The following is a 21818-nucleotide window of genomic DNA, read 5'->3' as shown; positions in this document are numbered from 1 at the left end:
ACATTGTGATTTCCTTTTGAATAGGAACTTTAGAAACAACAGGTTTCTAAAAGTATAACTTGTATAATAACTACAATTTGGGCATTTTAGTATATGTGCTGCCAAAGCGAGCATGAATTTGGGCATTTTAATGACCTTACATCCGAAAGAACTGATTTATCAGTGGCTTTGTATAATTCTCTGATCAAATTTAGCCTCACAGATTATCTTAGGGTTTGATCTCACTATTCTCAAATATAATTATGTTTGTTCTTTCTCAACCTTTCATTTATCTAGAAATAATAGGTCAGTTTTGGATGTGAAGTTTTTAAAGTATTTTTGAGCCAAAAAAAAATTGAGATGTTTAAAAATTCTCACTAAATTTTATTGCATTTTAAAAACTCAAGTTTTCCTGCACTAATGAGAAGAATTAGGAGTACTCACCCACGTATCTGAAATAGCTGCTTACAGACCAGTGATACAGGTAGCTTCTCCTCTGCCCATTATTACTGACCAAAAAGAAAAGGTTGGACACTGACTTTTTAGTAAAGCAAAAAATAAAGCTAAACAAATGCCTTTGCCAAAATAAGATTTTATTTTGAAAGTCATTTGAAAGGTACGAGTAAGGAAAGAGACCTAAGACTCAATGGATATAGATTCCAAATTCATATTCTTTCCAACCCCACCAATGGTCTTTGTCATGCCAAAAAGTTGCTTGCTTTGGTAATTCCTATTTTTAGCTTCCTGAAGAAGAGATCTTTTCCCATAAGCCATCTTCATTTTTTTTGTAGAGGAGAGCTTTATTTCCAGGAAACAGTGTGTTCATTGGAGATGGGTATTGTTTTAAAAACATCAAGGTAGATCTTATATGTTCAACAAAGTGGGGGGGCTCCGCCAAAGGGGAAGTTGAAAGATTCTGGGGAGAAAAAAAAGTGGGCATGACAGAGATGAACCTGCCTCTGTTCCTTTCTCCCTGGTTCCTTAAATATTTGTCAGGGTGTTCTCAAATCAATACGTGTAATCTGAAATGTGTGTAGGTGGCTGCTTACTGTCCACCTATGCACACTTCTACTGAGGACAGCACTTAGCCCCAGCTGGCAGAAAGTTAAGGTTTGCTCATGGCTTCCAGAAACAACTGCTACTCACTGAGGGAGAAGCAGCTGTTAGCTAGTCTAAATCCTTTTTTTTTCCTTACAGATGAGGAAACCAGGACCCAGAGATTTAAGATTTACTTGGTCTGTAAATTCTTACCTCTAGTATTTGCTTATCATCCTGCTGTAACCAGAAATCCACATGTGGAAGTGGTGTCCAGGAATATGGGCCTATTCGAAGTTGTTCAGTCTTTGCATCATAAATGCTAATCATCTGAAAGAGTAATTCAAGAATAGGAAGCAGGGAGTGTTTACCTGTTTTCACCTCCCGTTACTGTGCGAGAGAGGTGTAGTCTCAGGCAAGGCACTGGTCTAGATGATAAACTACTTAAAAACCGTCTCATAACAAAGCTGCCACCTACTGGGTACTTCCCTCGCGTGGCCTTGCACGTTGTGGGTAATGTGTACCACGGTATGCAGTGCCGACAACAGTCCTCTAAGGAGATGGCGTTCTTTCCACTTGGGGTGAAGACCCACCCGACAGCTCCCATGTGCACTGAGCATGAGATGGGCCTCACAGCCAGTGTGTCTGGTGTGGATGCTCTCCACAGCTGCACAAAACACTGCTTCATTACTGACCCCTGAGCAGCTAATCTTGCAACTTGAAAACTCACAATGCCTGATGCCCCTTCAAAAGGAAGGAAAAACACAAACTGTAAAAAGCTAATTTGCCAAATGATCCATTCCCTAAATTCCCCAAATTAGCCAATGATAATTTTCAGCTTAACCAGCAATATTCAGTTTTGGTTATGGAGGTTGAAATATCTTCTGAGTACTAGGTAAATTAGGGTTGCTGTGCTATTTGAGGAATAACAAAAGGAACCCTTAAAATGTTAAAAGTCTGGCACAACAAATCACTCTGACACCAGACATTTTCCAGTGTTTCAACAAACATGTTTCTGATTTCTGTTTTTATGCTGAGTGCCCCATTTTTTATTCTGAAATAGGGTCTCACGGGCTGGGCTTGATCTTGTGATCTTCCTGCCTCGAACTCTCAAGAGTGCTGGGGTTCTGGGTGCCACCGTGGCCAGCAAAAGTCACTTTTTCATTTTTGGTGCATTACTGGGGATCATTCCAGGGCCTGCAAGGGCTGTACCACTGGGCTATACCCTCTACTCAGAGCATTTTAAAAGAATTCAAATGGGACTTATTTTTCTAACTTTAAAAATATTTAATTAAAAAGCACCCTGGAATGTATCTCAGTGGTGGCGCATTTACCTGAGCATATGCCAGGTCCTGGGGTTGATCCCTTGTACCACAGAAACAAAATAACAAGGAAATTAGACTTTTAAGTTAACTTAGTCACTCTTTTTTGGTTAATCAAGTGATTCCGGCAAATTGGTCAGTGACTTGGTCTAAAAGAATTTATAGCCTGGTATGGTGGCACGCACCTGTGATCCCAGCACTCCAGAGGCTAAGGCAGGAGGATCGCTGCATGTTCAAGGCCAGCCTGGGCTACATAGTGAGTTCAGGGCCAGCCTGAACTACAAAAGGGAGACCTTGCCTCAAAAAATTGAAAAACAAGAAAAAAGAATTTGCTCTCTGATGCATACCTGTAACCCCAGCACTCTGCGAGGCTGAGGCAGGAGGAGCACAAGTTTAAGCCCAGCCTGGGCAACTTAAGACCCTATCTCAAAATAAAAATAAAGGGCTGGGTGTGAAAGGCCCTAGGTTCAATCCTCAGAACCGGGAAATGGGGGGAGAGGGAGGAGGAGGATAATCCCAAGCCAGAGAGGAGAAACTTCTCCCTTTCTTGGTCTCCTCTATTTGAAAAGGTTACACAGAAAGTTCAGCAGCGAAAATACTCCAAAGAGCACTCTTTGGATCTAGACATCATGGGTTCACACCACCTCTTGCACCTTCTAGGCAGACAACTGGGGTCTTGAACTTAAAACCTGAAATTTTTCTTACAATGACGTGAGAAAGTGTGCATGTGGGAGTCCCTGATAATTCACAGCTGTAGAGGCAGACGAACCTTTCTAAGGTGAGTTTTGGGCAGTTCATCCTGCATCCCTGCTACCCCTTAACACAGAGTTCACACTTACCGGGCCTCCTGCTAGAGCCCGCGCTGCACGCAGCAACTCCTCTGGGCCTCGATCTTTAAAGGAGGCTCTGAAAATCTCTGCAGTTTTAATATTGACAGCTGCAAGGGCAACAGAAGCACTTTAACTGAGGGGAGCACAGCGGGCGGGGAGTCTACGGTCCCACCTCAGAGCCAGACATGGAGACAAAAGAACGGAAATGGACTAAACGACTCTGAAGCATCTATGCCTCCCCTTTCCAGAAAGGGGTTGAGGCTTGGCCTGGGCCAGGTCAGACTCCCAAGCCCAGAATGACGCTCCCTGTTCCACTGGCAGGTGCACAGCCACCCTGGGCAGCCCTGTGACCAAATCCATTCCTGTACAGCCACGGGCAAAGACCATCAGTTTTTAGTTTATTACAGTGGTGCCTTGGTTCACGAACTCCATTCTCTCCATGATCCTGGTCACAAAGCGAACCAGGTAAGAACCGAATCAAGAGCTGGGGATTTAGCTCAGTGGTGCTGCCATCTGCCTCGCAAAGTGCAAGGTCTTGAGTTTGATCCTCCATACCAAAAAAAAAGGAGAACAGAATCAAATTTCCTTGTAAGGTCAGTCAACATTGAACCTAACCACTGACTTTGATTTGGTTCTCATCCAACTCAGTTTGTGACCAGAATCGTGTAAAGAAGTCCGTGAACCAAGGCACTGCAGTATTTTAGGTATACGAAAGTTGGAGAATAAAATACTGAGCACCTGTGTACTCACCACACAGCTAAACAAAATATTACAGATAGGGTAGAAGCCCTCTGCAAATACAGCCCCTTTCAGGCCACATCCTCAGGATCCTCGAGGCTGTGGTGGAGGGAGGAAGGTTTAAACTCTAGCCTGACAATTGTACACTTTCTCTTGTGTGACCTTTCTCACTCAGAACCTTACCTGGTCTGCAAAGTGCACAAAGGTCCCAATGTCCTGTCACTCCCCCAAGAGCACACCGCAGCCCCAAGAACAGACTCCCCCGCAGGTGTGGAGGGCAGGCCTGTGCTGGACACGTGGTCCCTGTTTTCCTGCATCACCACAGTTTCCCACAGGTTTGGGCAGGCAGGCCACTTGCTCAGGCCTTACAGTAACCCAGGAGCCTGGATCTGCGCTTAAGGCTGTCACATACCGAGCCGTGGGATCGCTATTTTGCCCAATCAGCCTTTCACCCAAGCCTCCAACCCTCAGGTAAAACACATTACTTACCAATACCATAAATTATTGGAAAGTGGTTTTCATTTTCTTCCCGGTCATTTAACTCTGAAAAGTTAAGATACTGTTGTCAAGCAATACTAAACGAATGCTTTTGTTTTTCTAATAAAAGCAACAAAGCTCTCACTGCAAAGTGGGAAAAACCGAGAAGGAAAGGGACGATGTCGTGTGGAGTCGCGGGGCGGGCAGGCTTGGGTGGAACAAGGCCCCTCACAGAGCCAGGCCCTGGCCCTCCCCACACGCAGCCCGTAGAGGGGTGGCTCCACTGCAGACACAGACCGGCAGGCAGGGGTGCCGCACTGGAAGTGAGGCTGCACAGGGTCTCATGGGCAAGGGGTGGAGGCTGTGCCAGCCACGGGAAGAGTGGGACATGCTGAGTGTGTGCTGTACAGCTCAGGTCCTGGTGCTAGGCCTGCAGGAACAGTGAGGGCAAAATGTCCCTGAACCTACACTGTTTTGGGAAGTGGCAGAACTTACCCGTCACACATAATGTCACTAAGTGAATGTCATCTTCTTGTTTATCAAATTCACCTAGAATTAGAGTTTTAAAACTAGATGTCAAAAAAGTTCCTATAATTAGCAGAAGACACCGCTGAGCGTGCTGTTCCACCACCACTGCGACAGCCTGTGGCCAGACCCAGGTGAGCAGACGCCACACCGACTGCAGCCACTGACCGTCTCAGCCCCACGCCCACAGTGGACGACAGCCTTTCCAGCCTTTCCAGCCTTCCCTGCTTTCTCAGGGAAAGACTTTCAGTCTTCTAAGTCACCTTTTTTCCTGATTATCAGGGCCATTAAAAAATTTGGAAAGTGCAGGAAACTATAATCTTTTTCGTATTTTTTTAGTGACCCATAGCTATTATTCTATCGATGGACACCAGTTTATTTCCTATTGTACACAGTGTTCTCTCTCTCATCTCTGGACATAAACCTGTGCATATTTTAGGGTACTTCTTCAAATAGACCGCCCGAAGGGGAATGAGTGGGTCAAAGGATCTGAACCTTTTAACGACGTAAGCTGCCAGCAGAGGCTTTGCTGCCAGCTGCCCCAGTGCACACTCCGGGACTGTGGGCTGGCAAGCCTGCTTCCCTGCCGGGGAGGTGGTTAACAAAGAACAGCCCCCGACCTTTTTTTTGCTAATTCAGTAGGGAAAATGGTATCATCAGTGTCTTCATTTTCATAGGCTAAAACAGATTGTTTTATACAGTTCAGAGGATTTACTATTCTAGAATGCATCGATTGCTATTTTAAAAGAAAATCTTGTCCCTATCTCAGGGCCCCTAGGTCCCCAGCTCCATGCTATCAACCTCCATCCATTCTGCATCCAATTCCAGTCGAATGGCCCTGTTTCATCTGCTCCAAGTATGTCCCTTGTAGGCTCAGTGGGATTTTTAACCCAGGAACACAGGTCCGAATTTTTATCAAACTTGGAGAAAAAAAATCAGTGAACTTACTAAGAAGCTGATGAGTAAGTTTCTGTGATAAGTGCCTGTCGTCACTGAAGCCTCCCACAAGGTGCACTTCCAGCCTGGTAAAGAGATGGGGCGCTGGTGAGGGCCAGGACGACACCTCCCACCTCTGGTGTGTGCTGGTTTCGCTTTCTTAGCCTCCATGAAGCCCTGCTCCACAGCTTTCTGCCTTTTTCATATGTGACACACACATGAAGTGTGCGGGGTACACTGGGCACGAGTGAGGCTGCCAACCCTGGCAGGAGCTTCAGAGGCCCCTGCGCGGGTACCCGAGCACTGAGGGGACGGCTGTGTGAACACAGATGGAAAACTGTTCTAGAGGAATGTGACTATCCCTCCTCGCCTGCCCACCCCAAGTGGGGCACTTCCAAGAGTCTCCTAATGCCTTCACCAGAGAGGAACTGAGGTATGAGAGAGAGGGCAGGGAGCTCCTGCCATCCAGAGCTTGCTGGAGGGTGCGGATTATCATCTGAGCGCAGAGCACGTGCCGGGGAACTGACACCAGGCTCCCAGTGTCCTCCCCCGAACACCAGCCCTGTGAGGCGGGCCAAGGTGTCAGTCTGGGGAACCCTGCCGACCACGGCCCCTCCCTGGTAGAGTCACAGAATAGACGACTCCTACAACTGAAAGTACCAAACCAATTCTGTTAGCCCCATATTTCCCACTCACCCTTTCCCACAGCCCACAGCCACCTGCAGGACTGAAACTGGGGAAAGTGCTGCCACACTCATGCTGCCTTCTACAGAGACAAATGCTCTCCAGGGAATAAACCAAAAGCTGTACCTCGTACAAGGCGCAGCGTCCAGTGCCTCATAAGGAACATTATATAGTGAGGGGCGGTGACTGCTGTGGCTTTGGTGCCATCAGACTGCCTGGTTTGCCTTATACCTTCCAGAGTGACCAAATGAACTCTATGAACAGACCAGGGACACCCACATTCCTGGAATCAAGGAGTCCAGCCTGGCTATGCCATCTGCAGAGCCCGGTGCAAAGTGAAGAGTTTTGCTACTGCTAGGTCACACCCAGGAAGCAGGCCAGGCTGGGACACAGCCAGCCAGGAAGCTGAACTGTGAACATCTGGGCTGGGTGTAGCTCACTGGGAGAATACAAGCCTAGCATGCACAAGGCCCCGGGCTCCATCCTAGCACCAAAAAGAAAAATTCTCCGATGTGTGTTGCACTAGTGAAAGTGACAGTGTTCTGGGGCCCTGAAGCACTTGTAGATGGTCTAATTTTCGGCGGCCACCGACCAAATGTGAGCCAAGTCTATGTGGAGGAGGAAATGTGCCCCTCACTGGGGGCGGCAGGGGCCAGCTCCAGCCCAGCAATCCAGGCTGAAACCACGGCTGTGGCCCCTGCCTTATCCTTGCTGCTTCCTGCCTTGCTTCAGAGTGCGGACATGGTGGGCAGGATGCCCCTGGCCCTGTAACAAGTGTTGCTCATGGGAAGCTTTCCGTCCAGTAACTGAGTGTCACACCCCACACGTCAGGGTTCTAACAGAGCAACAGCTGAGCCCTGTCACTGAAACAGGGAAAGTGCCGGTCAAGCTGTCCATTTACAATCCAGCTCTAACTCTTCCCCTGTACCCATCATCCACCCACTGAGCTGCTGTGCAGTGCCAACGCTGTGCCACCTTCTGCTCTAAGCTGCAGTGGCGGTGACATTAGGTGTCTCTGAAACAGCCCCCACGGCTGTCACCTCTGCACAGTGCCACGAAGTTCCCAGTTCACATAACAAGGCAGCGTGGAGCTCACCTTCCACATTGAGCGTGGTTAGCAAAGGACTTTATGGAGTTCAGGATCAAGGGGACTTCGGCTTCGGTATCCGCTCCATCACAGTGTGTCAGGCAGGTAGCCCCATTACCTGAAGAACAAGGGTAAAACGACTCCAGTTATTTCCGATGAGAACTTGGCAAACAGGCCAGGACGGCTCCTGTCCATTCGGCTTGGCATCTTTGAATGTCCTGCAAGAAACAGAGAAGTCCGTGCTGCCCAGCCAACCCATTCTGACCAGGGCACCAGGGAGATACCATGCAGACCAGAAAGGAGGTGAGTGAAGTCAGGCTTCCAGTCAAACATCAGGAAACTCAATTGAGAAATTAAATGGTCCCACATTGTTGGGTTGGTTTAAGCAATAGTTTCCTTCACCTCATCATACCTGTATGCCTCAGGACCACAATGTGACAAGTGGTGGCATCATCAGAACCCAGAATGGAGATGGAGCCTGTTTAAAAAAGAAATAGAATAAAATATCCAGTAGCCTTTTGGGATAATGCCCAATTCACTGCTTCCTAACCTACCATCCTTTGGGGAGGTCACTGCAAGCTCTCTTTGCTGAACATACAGAAGGCCCTGGGGTCCCACTTGTTGAACAGACTGACCTCTGAGAAGTCTGGCTCTTTCCTGTTTAATTAAAAAAAAAAATAAAATAGTGACGTGAATTAGTGAGGGTCAAGTAACTAAAGGTGGAGAGAGCCAAAGTGTACTCTGGGAAACATGCTGGCGTGACTGAGGGGTGTGTATGCACCATTTGACAGAGGCTGAATAACATTCATTTGGGGTTTTTTTGGTTTTGGTTTTGTTTTTTTGGTACCGAGGATCGAACTCAGGACTTTGTGCTTACGCGGCAGGCGCCAGAACCACTGAGCTAAATCCCCAGCCCAAAATTCATTTGGAATAATGCAAAAGAAACAATGAAACTGGTTTTTTTAACCTATTAAAACAAGATTTTAGTACCTATGAAATATGATGCAAGAATCCCTTATCACAGTTCTCTAGAGTGTGAGGCTCCTGACCGCTTTCCTAGTGCAGATAATCGGACGTGGCAGAGGAGCAGCTGGTGGCCCAGAGCACACAGCCCTCCTTCACTTCCTCCAAGAGGAGATGGGTGAGGACTTCCCTCTCCAGCATCCAGCAATGCACAGCTGGAAGTCTGCGCCCTGGAAACCAACAGCCCCACCACTGTGTTACTCAGAACAGCAAAAAGCTGGGAATCACCAAACATGAGCAGATTATGCGGAACCAACTCAACCACTCACTGCCCAGTCATAAATAATGAAGGCTGAGGCCGGGGATTTAGCTCAGTGGCACCGCGCGCACGTGCCTCACAATCGAAAGGTCCTGAGTTGGATCCCCCACAAAAAAAAGAAGATTGGGGACAAACACCTTTGAGATGTTAAATGAGGGGCAAAACACAAATGTATAAAGCTTGTGAAGTTGTATAAATATGCTGTTAGTACAGCTGTGCTAAAATGCTTATACACACAGGAAAAAATTCACCCACAGAAGCATGGTTGGGCCACAGCAAACACAAGTGACCACTGCTACTGTCACACTCTAGTCTCTAAATGTCCTATGAGGCCATTATTACAGTAGAACAAAGAGGATATGTGAATTTATGAAGGATTTGTTAATACTAAGCGTAAGAGACCTGTATAAATGTTTACGCGGTAAGGTAAGCCTATAAAAAAAGCCTGGCGTGTCGCCCACACCAGTGACCCCAGCACTCAAAGGCTGAGGCAAGGGGATCCCAAGTTCATTTACACCTAGTTTGGGCAACTTAGCGAGTACCTAGAAATGAAAAAGGGTTGGGGGTGTGGGGATGTAGTTCAATGCAAAAGCCCTGGGTTCAATTCCAAGAACCACCAAAAAAAAATTTAAAAAAGGAAGAGAACACAGGGTCTGGGGATGTAGCTCCAAGGCAGAATACTTGCCTAACATGCTCAGAGCCCAAGGCCCTGGATTCAATCCACTACCCACACCCAATAAATAAACAACTTAGGTGGTTAAATTCTTTCAGGAAAGTTTAAACTTTTTCAAAAATGTCAAACTGGCTGGTCATGGTGGTGCACACCTGTGATCCCAGCACTGGGTAGGCTGAGGCAGGAGGGTCAACATGAGTGCCTAAACTACAAAATGAGACCCTCCTGTCTTAAAAAGTCAAGCCAATACAACACTAAAATGTATCATAATTTCCAACTTGGCAGGTGGCACACACCTGTAACCCAAGCACTCAGAAGGCTGAGGCAGGAGGTCTGCTCAAGTTTGAGGCCAGCCTGAGCTATAGAGTGGGTTCAAGACCAGCCTGAACTACACAGTGAGACCTGCTCAACAAAAGACAAAAAAACCCAAAAAGCATCATAACTTGCAACAATCTCAGTGAGCAAACTTATTCAAATGTGTAAACACAGAGGAGTGTGTAATATCTACACTGGAGAACAGTTTTAGTCTTATATAGGCTGCTTGTTATTTCTCAAGTCCAGTGCTAATTTAAGTTTATATCCAATTACTTAATAAAATACAAGAGATTGAATCCAGTGGAGCTACATCCCCAAACTACTCGTTTTTTTGTTTTTTTTTTAAAGACAGCGTCTCAGTCACTAAATTGCCCAGGCTGGGCTCAAATTTGTGATCATCTCGCCTCAGCCTCCCAGAGCAGGGTTACAGGCCAGCATGGGGTGTGCTAAATTTACTAACCAGCGTGAGCAGTTCTTCATTGCTTTCTTCTTTTAATGAATTTCCATTAATTGGGAGCAAAGCTGTCATTAACATGAGAAGCCCCTAAGTTTAAGAAATGAAGCTGGGATGCCCCTGCCTGCCTGTAATCCCAGCACTCTGGGAGTCTGTGACAGGAGGACTACAAGACTGAGTCCTGCCTGGGGAACCTAGCAAGACCCTATCTCAAAAATAAAAAAGGCTGGGGATGCCACTCACTGTGAATGCCCTGGGTTCAATCCCCAGTATGAAAAAGGGAAGGGAGGGAGGGAAAAGGAAATGGGAAAAAAAAAGAGAAAAAACTACAAGACCTTAGCCGGGTGTGGTGGTGCCTGCCTATAATGCCAACTGCTCTCAGGAGGCTGAGGCAGGATCCCTGTGAGTTCAAGGCCACCCAGAACTATAGCGCAAGACCCTGACTACATACACACACACACACACACACACACACACACACACACACACACACTAAATAAAATAACTACAAGGACTTGGGTTTGGTCTCTAGCACTACAAAGCAAACAAACAAAAAAACAACTAATAAAAATTTAGTGAAGTCCAATGTAAAATGAGACTGGCAATGCAACTTTGCTTTTTTGTTAATTTTGTTTTTCTGAGATGGGCTTTCAGTATGTAGCCCAGGCTGGCCTCGAACTCACAATCATCTTGCCTCAGCCTCCTAGGTGCTGGAACTGTAAGGATGTTCCACCATGCCTGGCAACTATGCTTGCTGTAGAAGAAATCAATATGGCTAGTTGTTTAAACACTGCAAACCTCTCAGGGACCACCACGATTCATTCTCATACTACTCATCTCACCTCAATGAACAGTAACAGAAAAGAAAATCCAGATTTCCTTCTTTATTGTTCCTTTAATACTTACCTTTTGCTTTGTTCTTTGGGGAAGGAAGGGATAAAGACAAATTTTAAGACTCATTTTTACAGCTGGGTCACCACCCAAAGGCAGTCGTGCCAACGAGTTATCACTTTCATAGAGACCAAAAAGCATTTCTCTCAACACAGCTTCTATTTCCCAAAGAAATAAGAGCAAAAATGGCCAGAAGTGATAATGCCACAGTAGACTTGCTTTTCCAGACGTGTGAGCAGCTTAGTCTAGCTTCTCCCTGGGAAAACACAGAGCTCCAGCATGGTGTGCTTTCTGAAACAAAAGCAGCCCCAAGTTTCTCAACTTCTAATTTCTTTGGATGCTAGTATGTTCTGCAAAATTCTCTCAGTCTCTCATCTTCATTCCACAACTCCTATTCATGGCACCATTTTCCTAACCCAGGAATTAAGAATAGCAACAAAATTTAAAGAGGCAACAGACAGTAAATACTAAGGCTTCGTGGTCTCTGCTGCTGTAGCATGAAAACAATCACAGACACACATAATATCAGGCATGGCTGTGTTCCAATCAGATTTTATTTAGAGCCAACACCAAAACTTGAATTTCATGTAATTTCACATCATGAAATACAATGATTCTTTCGATTTTTATTTTCCAGCCATTTAAAAATGTAAAGCCCCTTCTTGGCTCATGGAACTGTACAAAACAGTTTGTCTAGTGAGTTTGCTGACTGTGTCCAAGCCAATCACTTAGTTGTAACCTTGCATTGGACCACGGTGGTGAACCTATGGCACGCGTGTCACATCGGGCTGTTTGTATCAATGAAAGCTCTAAAAGGTTTGCCATCACTGCCCTAGACCATGCCTAGATAAGTGTGAAAGTGCTTCACAGGTTATAAAACACAGTGGTGTTTATGACAACAGACTTCTCTCCCACCATCACGCCTTATCAGTCCTTTGTCAAGTCTTTGTACTGTGGTGGTGCTGGGGGTACAGCTCAATGGGACAGCATTTGCCTAGAGTGCCTGAGGCCCTAGGTTCCCCACAAATACAACACTGCAACATAAGCTCTGAGCACTGGATCCAGCCTGACACTCGCCAAGTGATTGTAGGCACACTGCTGGTCCTCTGCTTCTGTTTCCTCCCTGCTCAGTGGGCGTGAGGATATCCACCTTGTTAGCTTGGTGGGGATTAAGAGAGGGAGTGTCAGGGGCTTACACTGCACCTGGTCCCTAAAATAGTGCTCACCAATGGGTGGGTGTCCATCTTCCTCAGCTGTGCCTTCCTGACTCCGAAGTCAGCCTTGCCCAGTCTGTCCTACTCACTGGCTGCCAGCCTCACTGCTTCCAAAGAGTGATTTGGTTCCATCACTTTTTTGCTCATGAACCTGAACCTGTTTACAAAAACTAGGTCTGAGAATGTCCATATTGGTGAACCACTGCAAACATCTTGCATGCAAGGCTGGGGGTGTCTCTCAGTGGAGGAGTGCTTGCCTAGCATTGTGAGGACTTGGGCTCCATCCTCAGCACCACAAAAATAAATTAATAACATCAGAAATGAAGTTATGATGCATTTGTACCGTGGAATTCTCAGAACCACTGAATAAGATGACATGGGGCTGGTGAGGAGTGAAGGCTGCAGCCTTTGCTGCCCAAGGAACTTTCTGCAGGGCGGCAGCAGTCGGTGCCTGCACTGTCATGCAGGAGCCTCGTGCAGCTGTTGAACACCCGCCATGTGGCCCGTGTGACTGCAGAACTAATTCCTAAATTCTACTTGATCTGCAAAACAGCCACACATGGCTAGTGGCTACTATAATGAATTTAGGTGCCAGTCCTGGCTTCACCACTTATAGGATATGGAACCTTGAACAAGTCATTCAACCTCTGCTCTGCAGTGTCCTCTGTAAAGTGAGGATCCCAACCTCACTCACTCCACAGGGCAGCAGTGCTTAGCAAGCTTCACTGTCGTTACTACAGTCCTTCCTTACCCGCCACCCGCAGGGGGATACCTTCCACAACACTCCGTGGATGCCTGAAACCACGGACAGGACCAAACCCTACATATACTATATGCTTACCCACACAGATGTACCAGTGATCAAGTTTAATTTATAAATTAAGTGTGAGATCAACTAATAACAAAATAAAACAATTCTAGCAATATTCTGTAATGAAATGTTGTGAGTCTTTCTACATAAATTTGGGGGGGAAATCATTTCATAATTAAAGTATGACAATAGCTGTCTAATGCTCAATGTCACCTTGCCCTCGAGCCAGCTATGGCCTGGGAAACAACTCAGTTTTGTCTCCAGTCACAGTCACAGCTAAGGCCTCAGTGGTCCCCTGTGAAGCTGTGGCACTCAAGGGCAAGATTACATCAGCTAAAGACATCCTGATTCTTTGAGAACACAATAGTAATACAAAAAAGAGAAAGGTTTCACCTGGGGAGGGGCAAATTCCTTATCAGCCTAACTCATCCCACCTACTGTTGTAAGAATGCTCTCCCTTGGGGCTGGGGATTTAGCTCAGTGGCACCTGCACCTCCCTCACAAGCACAAGGTCCTGAGTTCGATCCCCGGTACCAAAAAAACAAAGAATGCTCTCCCTACAGCCTTCATAACATAAGGTCCTCATTGACCTAAGATCCTCCTCAGCATGTGAGCCACCTTCACCCCCTGCCCAGTCACCTGATGCTACCTCCAATTATTGTGTACCCAATAAACAGTGGCTAGCTCAGAGTGTCCTTGTCTTTGGCCACTCTGAGGCACTGACCTCCCAGCCCCCGCCTCTATACTTTGAAATTACAGAAGTCTCTATTGTCTTTTTTTCTTTAGCTCTCAACATCCTCCTTTCTAGGCAGTCGGAGGATTGATCACCCTCCAATAATAAAAGTTATTTAAAACTTATGAGTTGTTTTTTTCTGGATTTTTCCATTCAGTATTTTTGGACTGTGGCTGACTTTGGTAACTAAAACTGCAGAAAGCAAAACCGCAAATAAGGGGGAATGGCTGTATATGCTAATCACAGGATCATTACACTGCTGGTATTATATATAACATACTGTTGCATGAGAAAACAACATATGCTATCATTTTTTAAGTCTATCATATACTATGAAAAATTTCTGTTAAGATAGTCACCAAAACGTGCAGAATCGTTATGACCAAAGTTGATCTTTACATTTTCTATTTCCCTATGAAGAAGAGTATATAATGCTTTTTGTTTTGTTGGGGTTTTTTTGTACCGGGGATTGAACTTGGGATCTTATGCTTTTGAGGCAGGTGACGGCACCACTGAGCTAAATCCCCGGCCCTTTTTTTTCTGAGACAGGGTCTTGCTATGTACCTAAGGCTGGCCTTGAAATCACTATGGAGTCCAGGCTGGCCTCAAACTTGTGGCAATCCTCCTGCCTCAGCCTCCCAAGTGCTAGGATTACAGGCATCCACCACCACGAGTGGCTACATCATGCTTTTTAAATAAAAATAATTAAACCTTTCTTTTCTCCCCCTTACAAGTTAGGTAAAAGATCCATGGAGTCCTCAGTATACATACTAGGAACAACTGCCCTCTCTAGCTTTATTTCCCTTCTCCTCCTCACACTGTGGGGCCAGGGAAAATGGCCAGTCCACTCCACTCCACACAGGGCCCCCCTGCTGCTCATCCTGTCCCTCCTCTGTGATCCTGTAACACGAATGGGTTCTCATGATACAGCTTTCTAGGCCAAGTCTCCCTAAATAGGCCAAAACCTTCCTGGGAGAGGAGAGGCCCTAGGCTGTCACCACATCCCTGCCTCCACAGTGAGCTGGCCTGGACACTGACCTAACATTTTATCACAGTCACGTTCAGACACAGAAGGAGAGTCACCTAAATTTCTTAGGTGGCTGAAATTTTTTCTTGGTATTACTCCTAACTTCAAAGTTAACACTGTGACAGTGACAAAGTACAGGGAAAGTGACACAGCAGAATGCTTAGCCCAGCATGAATTAGCTAATATTCCAATTGTCTTGAAGTTCAAGTTGAGAAGAAGCCCAGGGAGCCGTCCACCTTCTCCCTGTCAAGAATTCCAAGATCTATCCTGCAGATCATGTTCAGGGGTCACTGTGTTCCTTTACTAACAAATATTGACTGAGAGCAGTCAACTCCAGAGACTGCACGAGGTTCTGAGGGCACAACAGTGAAGACACTATGTTCCTTCAGGAAGCTTACATCTGGGGGACAGATCAAGGGGCGAATAAACAAAAACAAGGAAGCAGACAAAATAACAAACAAACAATGACAAACTTATACAGCTGCTACGGAAGAAACCTCTGTAACTTTTCCTAGCCCCACAGACTCAGACTCCTCCCGGCCATCTGCTTTCCATCATTTCTTCATGGCACTTTATACTTGAGCCTTTTCTGTGCTTAAAAAACATTTCCCCTTCTAGACAGTCAACATGCTGAGAGCGGACAGTGGGCAGTACGGGTGTCCAGCACGTACTAGGTCAACACTAGTCTCTGAAATCAGCGGGACTGAACTGGATCTGTGGCACGTGGGATGTTTGGTCTGCCTCGTTTTTTACGCCGCGGACCCTGTTCCTCAACATTCCCTGCGTGAGCGTGGACTAAGGGTTCAGAGATCCAGTCTGGGACTGAGCAAGAAAAACAAAGACAAAACAAAAACAAAAAAACCCACCACCCTTCCATCAGGGCGTGGTCCTCACCAGGCCCAGCTGAGGGAAAGCAGAGTCCTTTCTTCTGGCTAAAAATAACCGGGTGTACTATCCCCCCAGAGGTGGAGGGAAAGAGGAAAAGAACTAGATGACCTCGCCAGGACACCGCCTCCCAACTCTGTCCGTAAGCCACGCCGGGACGACCCAGGACCGTGCAAGCGCACACAAACGGGGAGGAGTCCGCTGCGCGCCATAAGGAGCGCGGACAAGCTAATCTGACTGAGGAAGCGACTCCGGGGGCGCCGCCGGGGGCCCGGGCGTCCGAGGGTCCTCAAGCTGCGCTGCGGGGCTGTGCGACCCTGGGCAAGTCACCTAACATCGGGGTCTGCTCCCCTCCTCGGTAAGAGGAACCTCAACAGATGCCCTCTAAGGTCTGAAGAAGGTAAAAGCTTCGCGGACCCTAAGTGAAAACAGAAGTGGGCAGTCGGCGGCCAGGTTCCGGATGTGCCAAGTTTAAACTCGCCGAGGGGAAGCGGGAGAGCAGCGGCGGCGGCAGGCGAGCAGGGCTCGCACCCCCTGGCAGGTCCCCTCGGGCGCGCCCGAAGCCCCCGCCTGGGACCCACTCACCTCCAGAGACGTGTGCGCTCGAACCAGCTCCCCGGCGGACTGTGGCAGCCGCACTCGCCGCCCGTCCACGAGCAGGGGCATAACGGAGAAGGGAGCGGGACAGGCCCTGGGAGGCGGCGGCCGCCCTAGTCCGGCGCTGCCGCCGCCCCCGACTTGAGCAGCCGCATCCTGTCCGTCCCGCCCCGCCGCGGATATTGCTGGGAAATGTAGTCCGATCCGAGGCAGTGTTGCTGCGAGAGGGCCGGGAAAAGCAGGACCGGGCTCAAGGCCTCTCGGGAAATGTGGTCCAACGCGGAACGGAGCCGAAAGCGGGCGCCAGGGGCCTCCTCCGCAAGCGGCGCTGGGAAATGTAGTCTCGAAAGCGTGGGAGTAAGGGAGGGGGAACGGGGAGAAGCGAACTCCATGAGACCCTTGGCTCACTTTCCACACGGAGTGCGGCCTGGCCTGAGGACGGGTTTTGGGTTGGCCAGCTTCCCTTCAGGTCCCTGCCCCACCTTTTCTCCGGTGCATGGCCTTGCTATTGCTCAGGCTTGAGTTGGAGTGTCTGCTGTGCTGCCCTATAGGATCGTACACAACCAGTAATTGACGGAAACCATCTTTTTTCTTTTCTTTTTTCAGAGTCTCGCTATGTAATTCAGTTTAGCCTCGAACTCGCGGCCATCCTCCTGCCTCAGCCTCTCGAGTGTTGGGATTACGGGGATGTGCCACCACGCTAGACTTGACACAAACCGTTTTAAACTGAGAAAACAGATCCATACTGTGCTAGTCCCACACATCAGAAAACTGGTCCTGGCGCTTGCCTGAAACCTCAGCACTCTGGGTGGCTGAGGCAGGAGGATCATATGTTCGAACCCAGTCTGAGAACTTTAGCAGTCCAAGTAAAAAAAGGACTGGGTACATAGGTCAATTATAAAGGCCCTGGGTTGGGTCGTCAGTAACACGTGGCGCTTAGGGGACACAATACAAGTCGGCTAGGGACTCTTGGGAAACAGTCACTGCTCTGAGGACAGGCACCCATGGTGGGAGATGGCTGCCCATCATTACTCAAACCAACCCAACTCCACAGTACCTGAACAAAAGGCAGCTTTATGAAAGGTACGCACCTCACTCGGCAGGAACTCCATCATGTCTGCTACATCCACTCCCCCCTCAGATTACAAGCCCCCTTCAACAAAATAATAATCAGAGAAGTGACGGTAGGAGACGCTCATGAGTGGCCCCAGCCTCCTCAGCTTCTTCACCCAAATAACTTTTATTTCTTGCTATCACCAAAGTACTTCTCTATATTAACACACCCATGTGCCCAAAATACGGGTCAGTATCAACCACTATTAGGCCTTAACTTGCCCAGTTATACAAATAATAATGTCAGTGGTAGAGCTAAGATTAAACTCAACTTTGTGTACAAAGCTAGTGCTATCACCTTAATATATTCCTAGACAGGATTATAAGCAACTTGTAATGCTGGTAAAATTCAGTAAATCCCAAGTAGGAATATCTGAGCCAAGATCAGGGTTTGAATTCAGTGATCAATTATCAGCTGTGTAACCTTGACCAAGTTAACATCTCTCCAAGCCTGATGGGCACGGGCGCAAACCTGTAAACCCAGCGCTGGGGAGGTTTCAGGCAGGATCCTGGGAAGCATGAGTTCAAGACCAGCCTGGGGTGCATAGTGAGACCGTCTCAGTAAGTGATTTTTTCCAAGTAACTTCAGGCTTATGAATCTCTAGACCAGTGGTGGCGAACCTATGGCATGCATGCCGCAGCCTGCTGTTATCACTAAAAGCTGTAAAAGGGTCACCATCACTGCTCTAGACTGTGTCTGCATCTTGGATTAAATTGCCTGGCCAGATATGAAGAAAATCTTGCTCACCTACCCACAATGTCATTATGTTCATGTAATTTCAAGGACATTTCACTATTTTTGTATAGTTGTTCTTTCAAAGCATGTAATTTTCTTTGGAGAGATGTTTGTTTCCTTGTACCTGGTTCAGGCCTGTGACTCTTGGCTGGATGTGCTCAGGGAAAGCCCTGGACACTTCACACAACATACATGGAAGCCATCCTCATCACGGTGTGCCGTTTATTTCTCAACACTCCCAAAGTATACACTGGTAATAGTCCCTACTTAACAGTGAGGACTCAGAAGCAGTTTTCCAACATAAAAAAACAATACATTAATACAACAAATCAGTAACACACACACATCAAAAGAATGTCTATGTGAGAAGTCTTTATTAAGGTACCCCTCTTTACTGACATAAGAATGAAAGTTCCAGATTAACCATATCGTTTTATTTTCACAATGGATATTTTCCTCAAACCCCTTTAAAATTACGATTTATCTGTAAATAAATGTATTCTATATTATAACTACTTCCCAAACCACAAAGACCCCATCCACTCCTCCCAATTTCTGTGGATACAATTTCATTTACTTTATCCAATATACAAAAATCCATGTTTTTATCAGCAGTTAAAAAAAAAACAGAGAACCTTGAAGGTTCTTTAATGACTTTGAATCAAGTCACCAAGAAAAAAGTCACCAATATCCAAAACCTTGTGGTGTATGTGCTGAAGTGAGCACCCAAAATCTCTTAAAGCAGTAAGTTTCCTTTTTCCAAAAAGATTATTTACAGACTGAAATTCAAACTCTACATTGCTGTCAATGTAATCATACAAGAGTATATACAAGAGCCTAGGAAAGAAGTAATATTACAAAATATTTGTGATCATGAAAATACTGCTTGCCTTTAAATAGACATGGCAGATAAATAAATATGCTTAAAGATGATCATCTTCACAAATACACAAAGTATACATACAAGGAACAAAAGGGAAACATACTTGAGGTTCAAAGTGCCTCTGGAAGCACTTGCACAAAGTCGTTCAAAGCAAGGCTAAGACTCCTCTCTCAGGGCTTTTTTTTTTGTACTGGGGATCGAACTCGGGTCCTTGCACTTGCAAGGCAGGCGACGGAACCACTAGGCTAAATCCCGAGCCCTCTCTCAGGGTTTATTATAAAAATATGGAGACTTGCTCCAGAAGGATTTCATCAGGCCAAATCGATGATATGCACAGCCATTAGATGGATCAGCAGGAGTAACTTTGGCCTATTGTGGACAGCAACCATTCCACCAAATAATCAAGAAACACTTCAAAATAACCAAATGATACTGGTCAAAACCAAATGTAACTAGTGCAAATTGGCAGAGTCATTTCTAATAGAATGCTTGGAAGTTGAAGGGTGAAGCAGTGTTTGGTGTGTTTTACAAAAGCCCAACCCACTTTGTCAACACAAATTACATTTACCTGACCTCTGCTTTTCTTCCAAATCCATCTTTACACCGATAAGTACACCATCTGTGTGACCCTGTTTCCATAAATGCCTTCTCTCTTCCCTCCTGTCGTCTACGGTCCTCGGAAGTCCCTGGAGATGTGGCCTCTCAGCCCAGCTCCAGCATCTCCCCACTTTCATCTTCTCTGAACTCAGTAAAGTCCCAACACACAAATACAATTACAGCAGAAAGTAAACAAATACAGACAAAATAAACATTCTAGCTTTTAAACAGAGGATTTATCCGAGGATTTTTTACTGAAATCAGATCAAGAAAGTTTTTTGACTATGGCTCTAAAAAGAACTGATGTTTAAAAAGGCCTTCTATTAAAATGGGCTAGTGCTGATACTAAAAATTACACAACATTAAAAAAAGATACACATTAAACAAGCAGTCTTCAACATTTATCATAACCCCTCTATAAAATATTGCACATAATAGTCTTTTCCTTTTGTCTGTAAGGGGAGAAAAAAAAAAAACATAACCGAAAAAGTGTCTATCAGACGCTAAGGAGTCTAAGTGGAACACACAGTGCCCGCAGTCTGTACTGTAGTCCAGTCAGCGCCAAGAGTACACGCCTGGACACCAAGGCCATGCCAGGAAGAGCAATGCACCTCAATCACAAATTCTTGAGATAAGCGGGGACTGGCCAGGCATGTATACCACTGGTGGGGAGCCCACACTACTGGAAGGACTTCGGAAATGTGCATCAAAGGAGCTTGGTGTAATCCCAATCACGGAATCGTTCTGAGGCACTTCACCTTTCAAAAAATCATCATCTTCATCTTCTACCATCTCCTAGGATACAAAACCCAGATTATCAATAAGATCACAAACACTGGTTTGAAAGCTTTCAAGAATTCCTTTCCTGCTAGACCCAGTTGTATGCACTTGAATTCCAGATACTTGGGAGGCTGAGGCAGGAGGATTATTTGAGCCCAGGAGTTTTAACACTAGCCTGGTGAACACAGCAGACCTCATCTCAAAATATCCTTTCCACGGGAATGGGCTAGTTCTTTTTTATTTCTATTATTTCATTTATTTATTTATTTTGGTATCAGGGATCAAACTCAGGACCTTGTGCTTGCCAAGGCAGGCGGCAGAACCACTGAGCTAAACCCCTGGCCCTCTTTTTTATATTTTGAGACAGGGTCTCACTATGTAGTTCAAGCTGGCCTTGAACTCACTATGTGTTCCAGACTGTTCTAGAACTTGTGGTAATCCTCCTGTCTCAGCATCCTGAATGCTGGATTACACGCATGTGCCATCACGCCTGGCAGGAATGTGCTATTTCTACAAAGATAAAGATAAAATATCTTAATTTCAAAAGTTTCCTAGGGCTGGGGATTTAGCTCAGTGGCGCCATGCCTGCCTCACAAGTACAAGGTCTCGAGTTTGATCCCCAGTACTGAGGAAAAAAGTTTCCTTTGATACTTAGTCCATTATTACAAATTATCCAAACAACTGCTCAACACACCTTATAATTATTTTGTTTAAAGTTTGATTTTCAAACATTTTAATCTCAATGAAGGCAGATAAAATAACATGGCATTCTTGCTCAGTGTTATAGCCTTTGTACCTAATCAGACTGAGTGAATGAATGAACCCCAAGATGCAAAATATAAAGACAAAAATAAATTAGGCCTCCCAAAGGTTACTTATTAAGCAAAGGAGACAGGGCAGGGGAAGGCAGTTCAGGTAGAGCACCGGCCAGCAAGCACAAGGCCCTGGCTTCCACCCTAGTACCAAAACAACAACAAAAAGAACATTAACTCAGGTCTAGGCTATTGCAAAGGTAAAATGAACACAGCATTAATAAAGTGTAACATTGCGGTTTACCATGTGACCGTGGCCTGTCTCCACCAAAGCCTTCTGAGGAAGTGCAGCTTCATACATGTACCTTTTTAATGGGCTTCTTAAGCTCCTGAAGCTCTTCAGCACTCATGTCCTCCCACGTCTGATAAATGGGATCGATGAACTTCTTTGACCTGTCAACA

General features: G+C 46.2%; 2 protein-coding genes across 4 annotated transcripts in view; both read right to left on the bottom strand.

Moving 5' to 3' along the window:
- Window positions 1-551: 551 nt before the first annotated feature.
- On the bottom strand, window positions 552-16662 carry Ntan1 (N-terminal asparagine amidase). 2 transcript variants are annotated; one of them, XM_021244352.2, is made up of 11 exons: window positions 16484-16621; window positions 12455-12599; window positions 8168-8270; window positions 8026-8091; window positions 7623-7731; window positions 5855-5928; window positions 4877-4930; window positions 4394-4447; window positions 3176-3273; window positions 1231-1344; window positions 552-895 (listed from the first exon to the last, which is right to left on the bottom strand). In XM_021244352.2, exons 2-11 carry the CDS (start codon window positions 12470-12472, stop codon window positions 716-718), a joined length of 870 nt encoding a protein of 289 aa, XP_021100011.1. In that variant the 5' UTR covers window positions 12473-12599; window positions 16484-16621; the 3' UTR covers window positions 552-715. The 2 variants fall into 2 exon arrangements, with proteins under 2 accessions (XP_021100011.1, XP_004864958.1); XM_004864901.3 differs by lacking the exon at window positions 12455-12599 and having other exon boundaries at window positions 16484-16662.
- A 2039-nt stretch (window positions 16663-18701) lies between these two features.
- Window positions 18702-21818, bottom strand: part of Rrn3 (RNA polymerase I transcription factor RRN3) — a 32358-nt gene continuing 29241 nt past the window's right edge. For both annotated transcript variants that reach the window (XM_004864899.3, XM_004864900.3), the window contains 2 exons: window positions 21722-21809; window positions 18702-20619 (listed from right to left, as the gene is read on the bottom strand). In XM_004864899.3, the coding sequence (XP_004864956.1) occupies window positions 20437-20619; window positions 21722-21809 (271 nt within the window). In that variant the 3' untranslated portion in view covers window positions 18702-20436. The remainder of the gene's footprint in view (window positions 20620-21721; window positions 21810-21818) is intronic.

The sequence above is a fragment of the Heterocephalus glaber genome, unplaced genomic scaffold (assembly GCF_053883595.1).
Source record: "Heterocephalus glaber isolate CG9 unplaced genomic scaffold, H.glaber_assembly_v1.0 deba00001781, whole genome shotgun sequence".
NCBI lineage: Eukaryota > Metazoa > Chordata > Mammalia > Rodentia > Bathyergidae > Heterocephalus > Heterocephalus glaber.
Note: the sequence above shows the minus strand (reverse complement) of the source record. Positions and strands in the feature narration are given on the sequence as shown.

Coding starts and splice junctions, on each gene's coding strand:
- Ntan1 (XM_004864901.3), bottom strand. CDS start 16,564: ATGCCCCTGCTCGTGGACGGGCGGCGAGTGCGGCTGCCACAGTCCGCC. Junction 4,448..4,876: donor AGTGACATTATGTGTGACGG/GTAAGTTCTGCC, acceptor TTAACTTTTCAG/AGTTAAATGACCGGGAAGAA. Junction 3,274..4,393: donor TCCAATAATTTATGGTATTG/GTAAGTAATGTG, acceptor TTGCCCTTGCAG/CTGTCAATATTAAAACTGCA.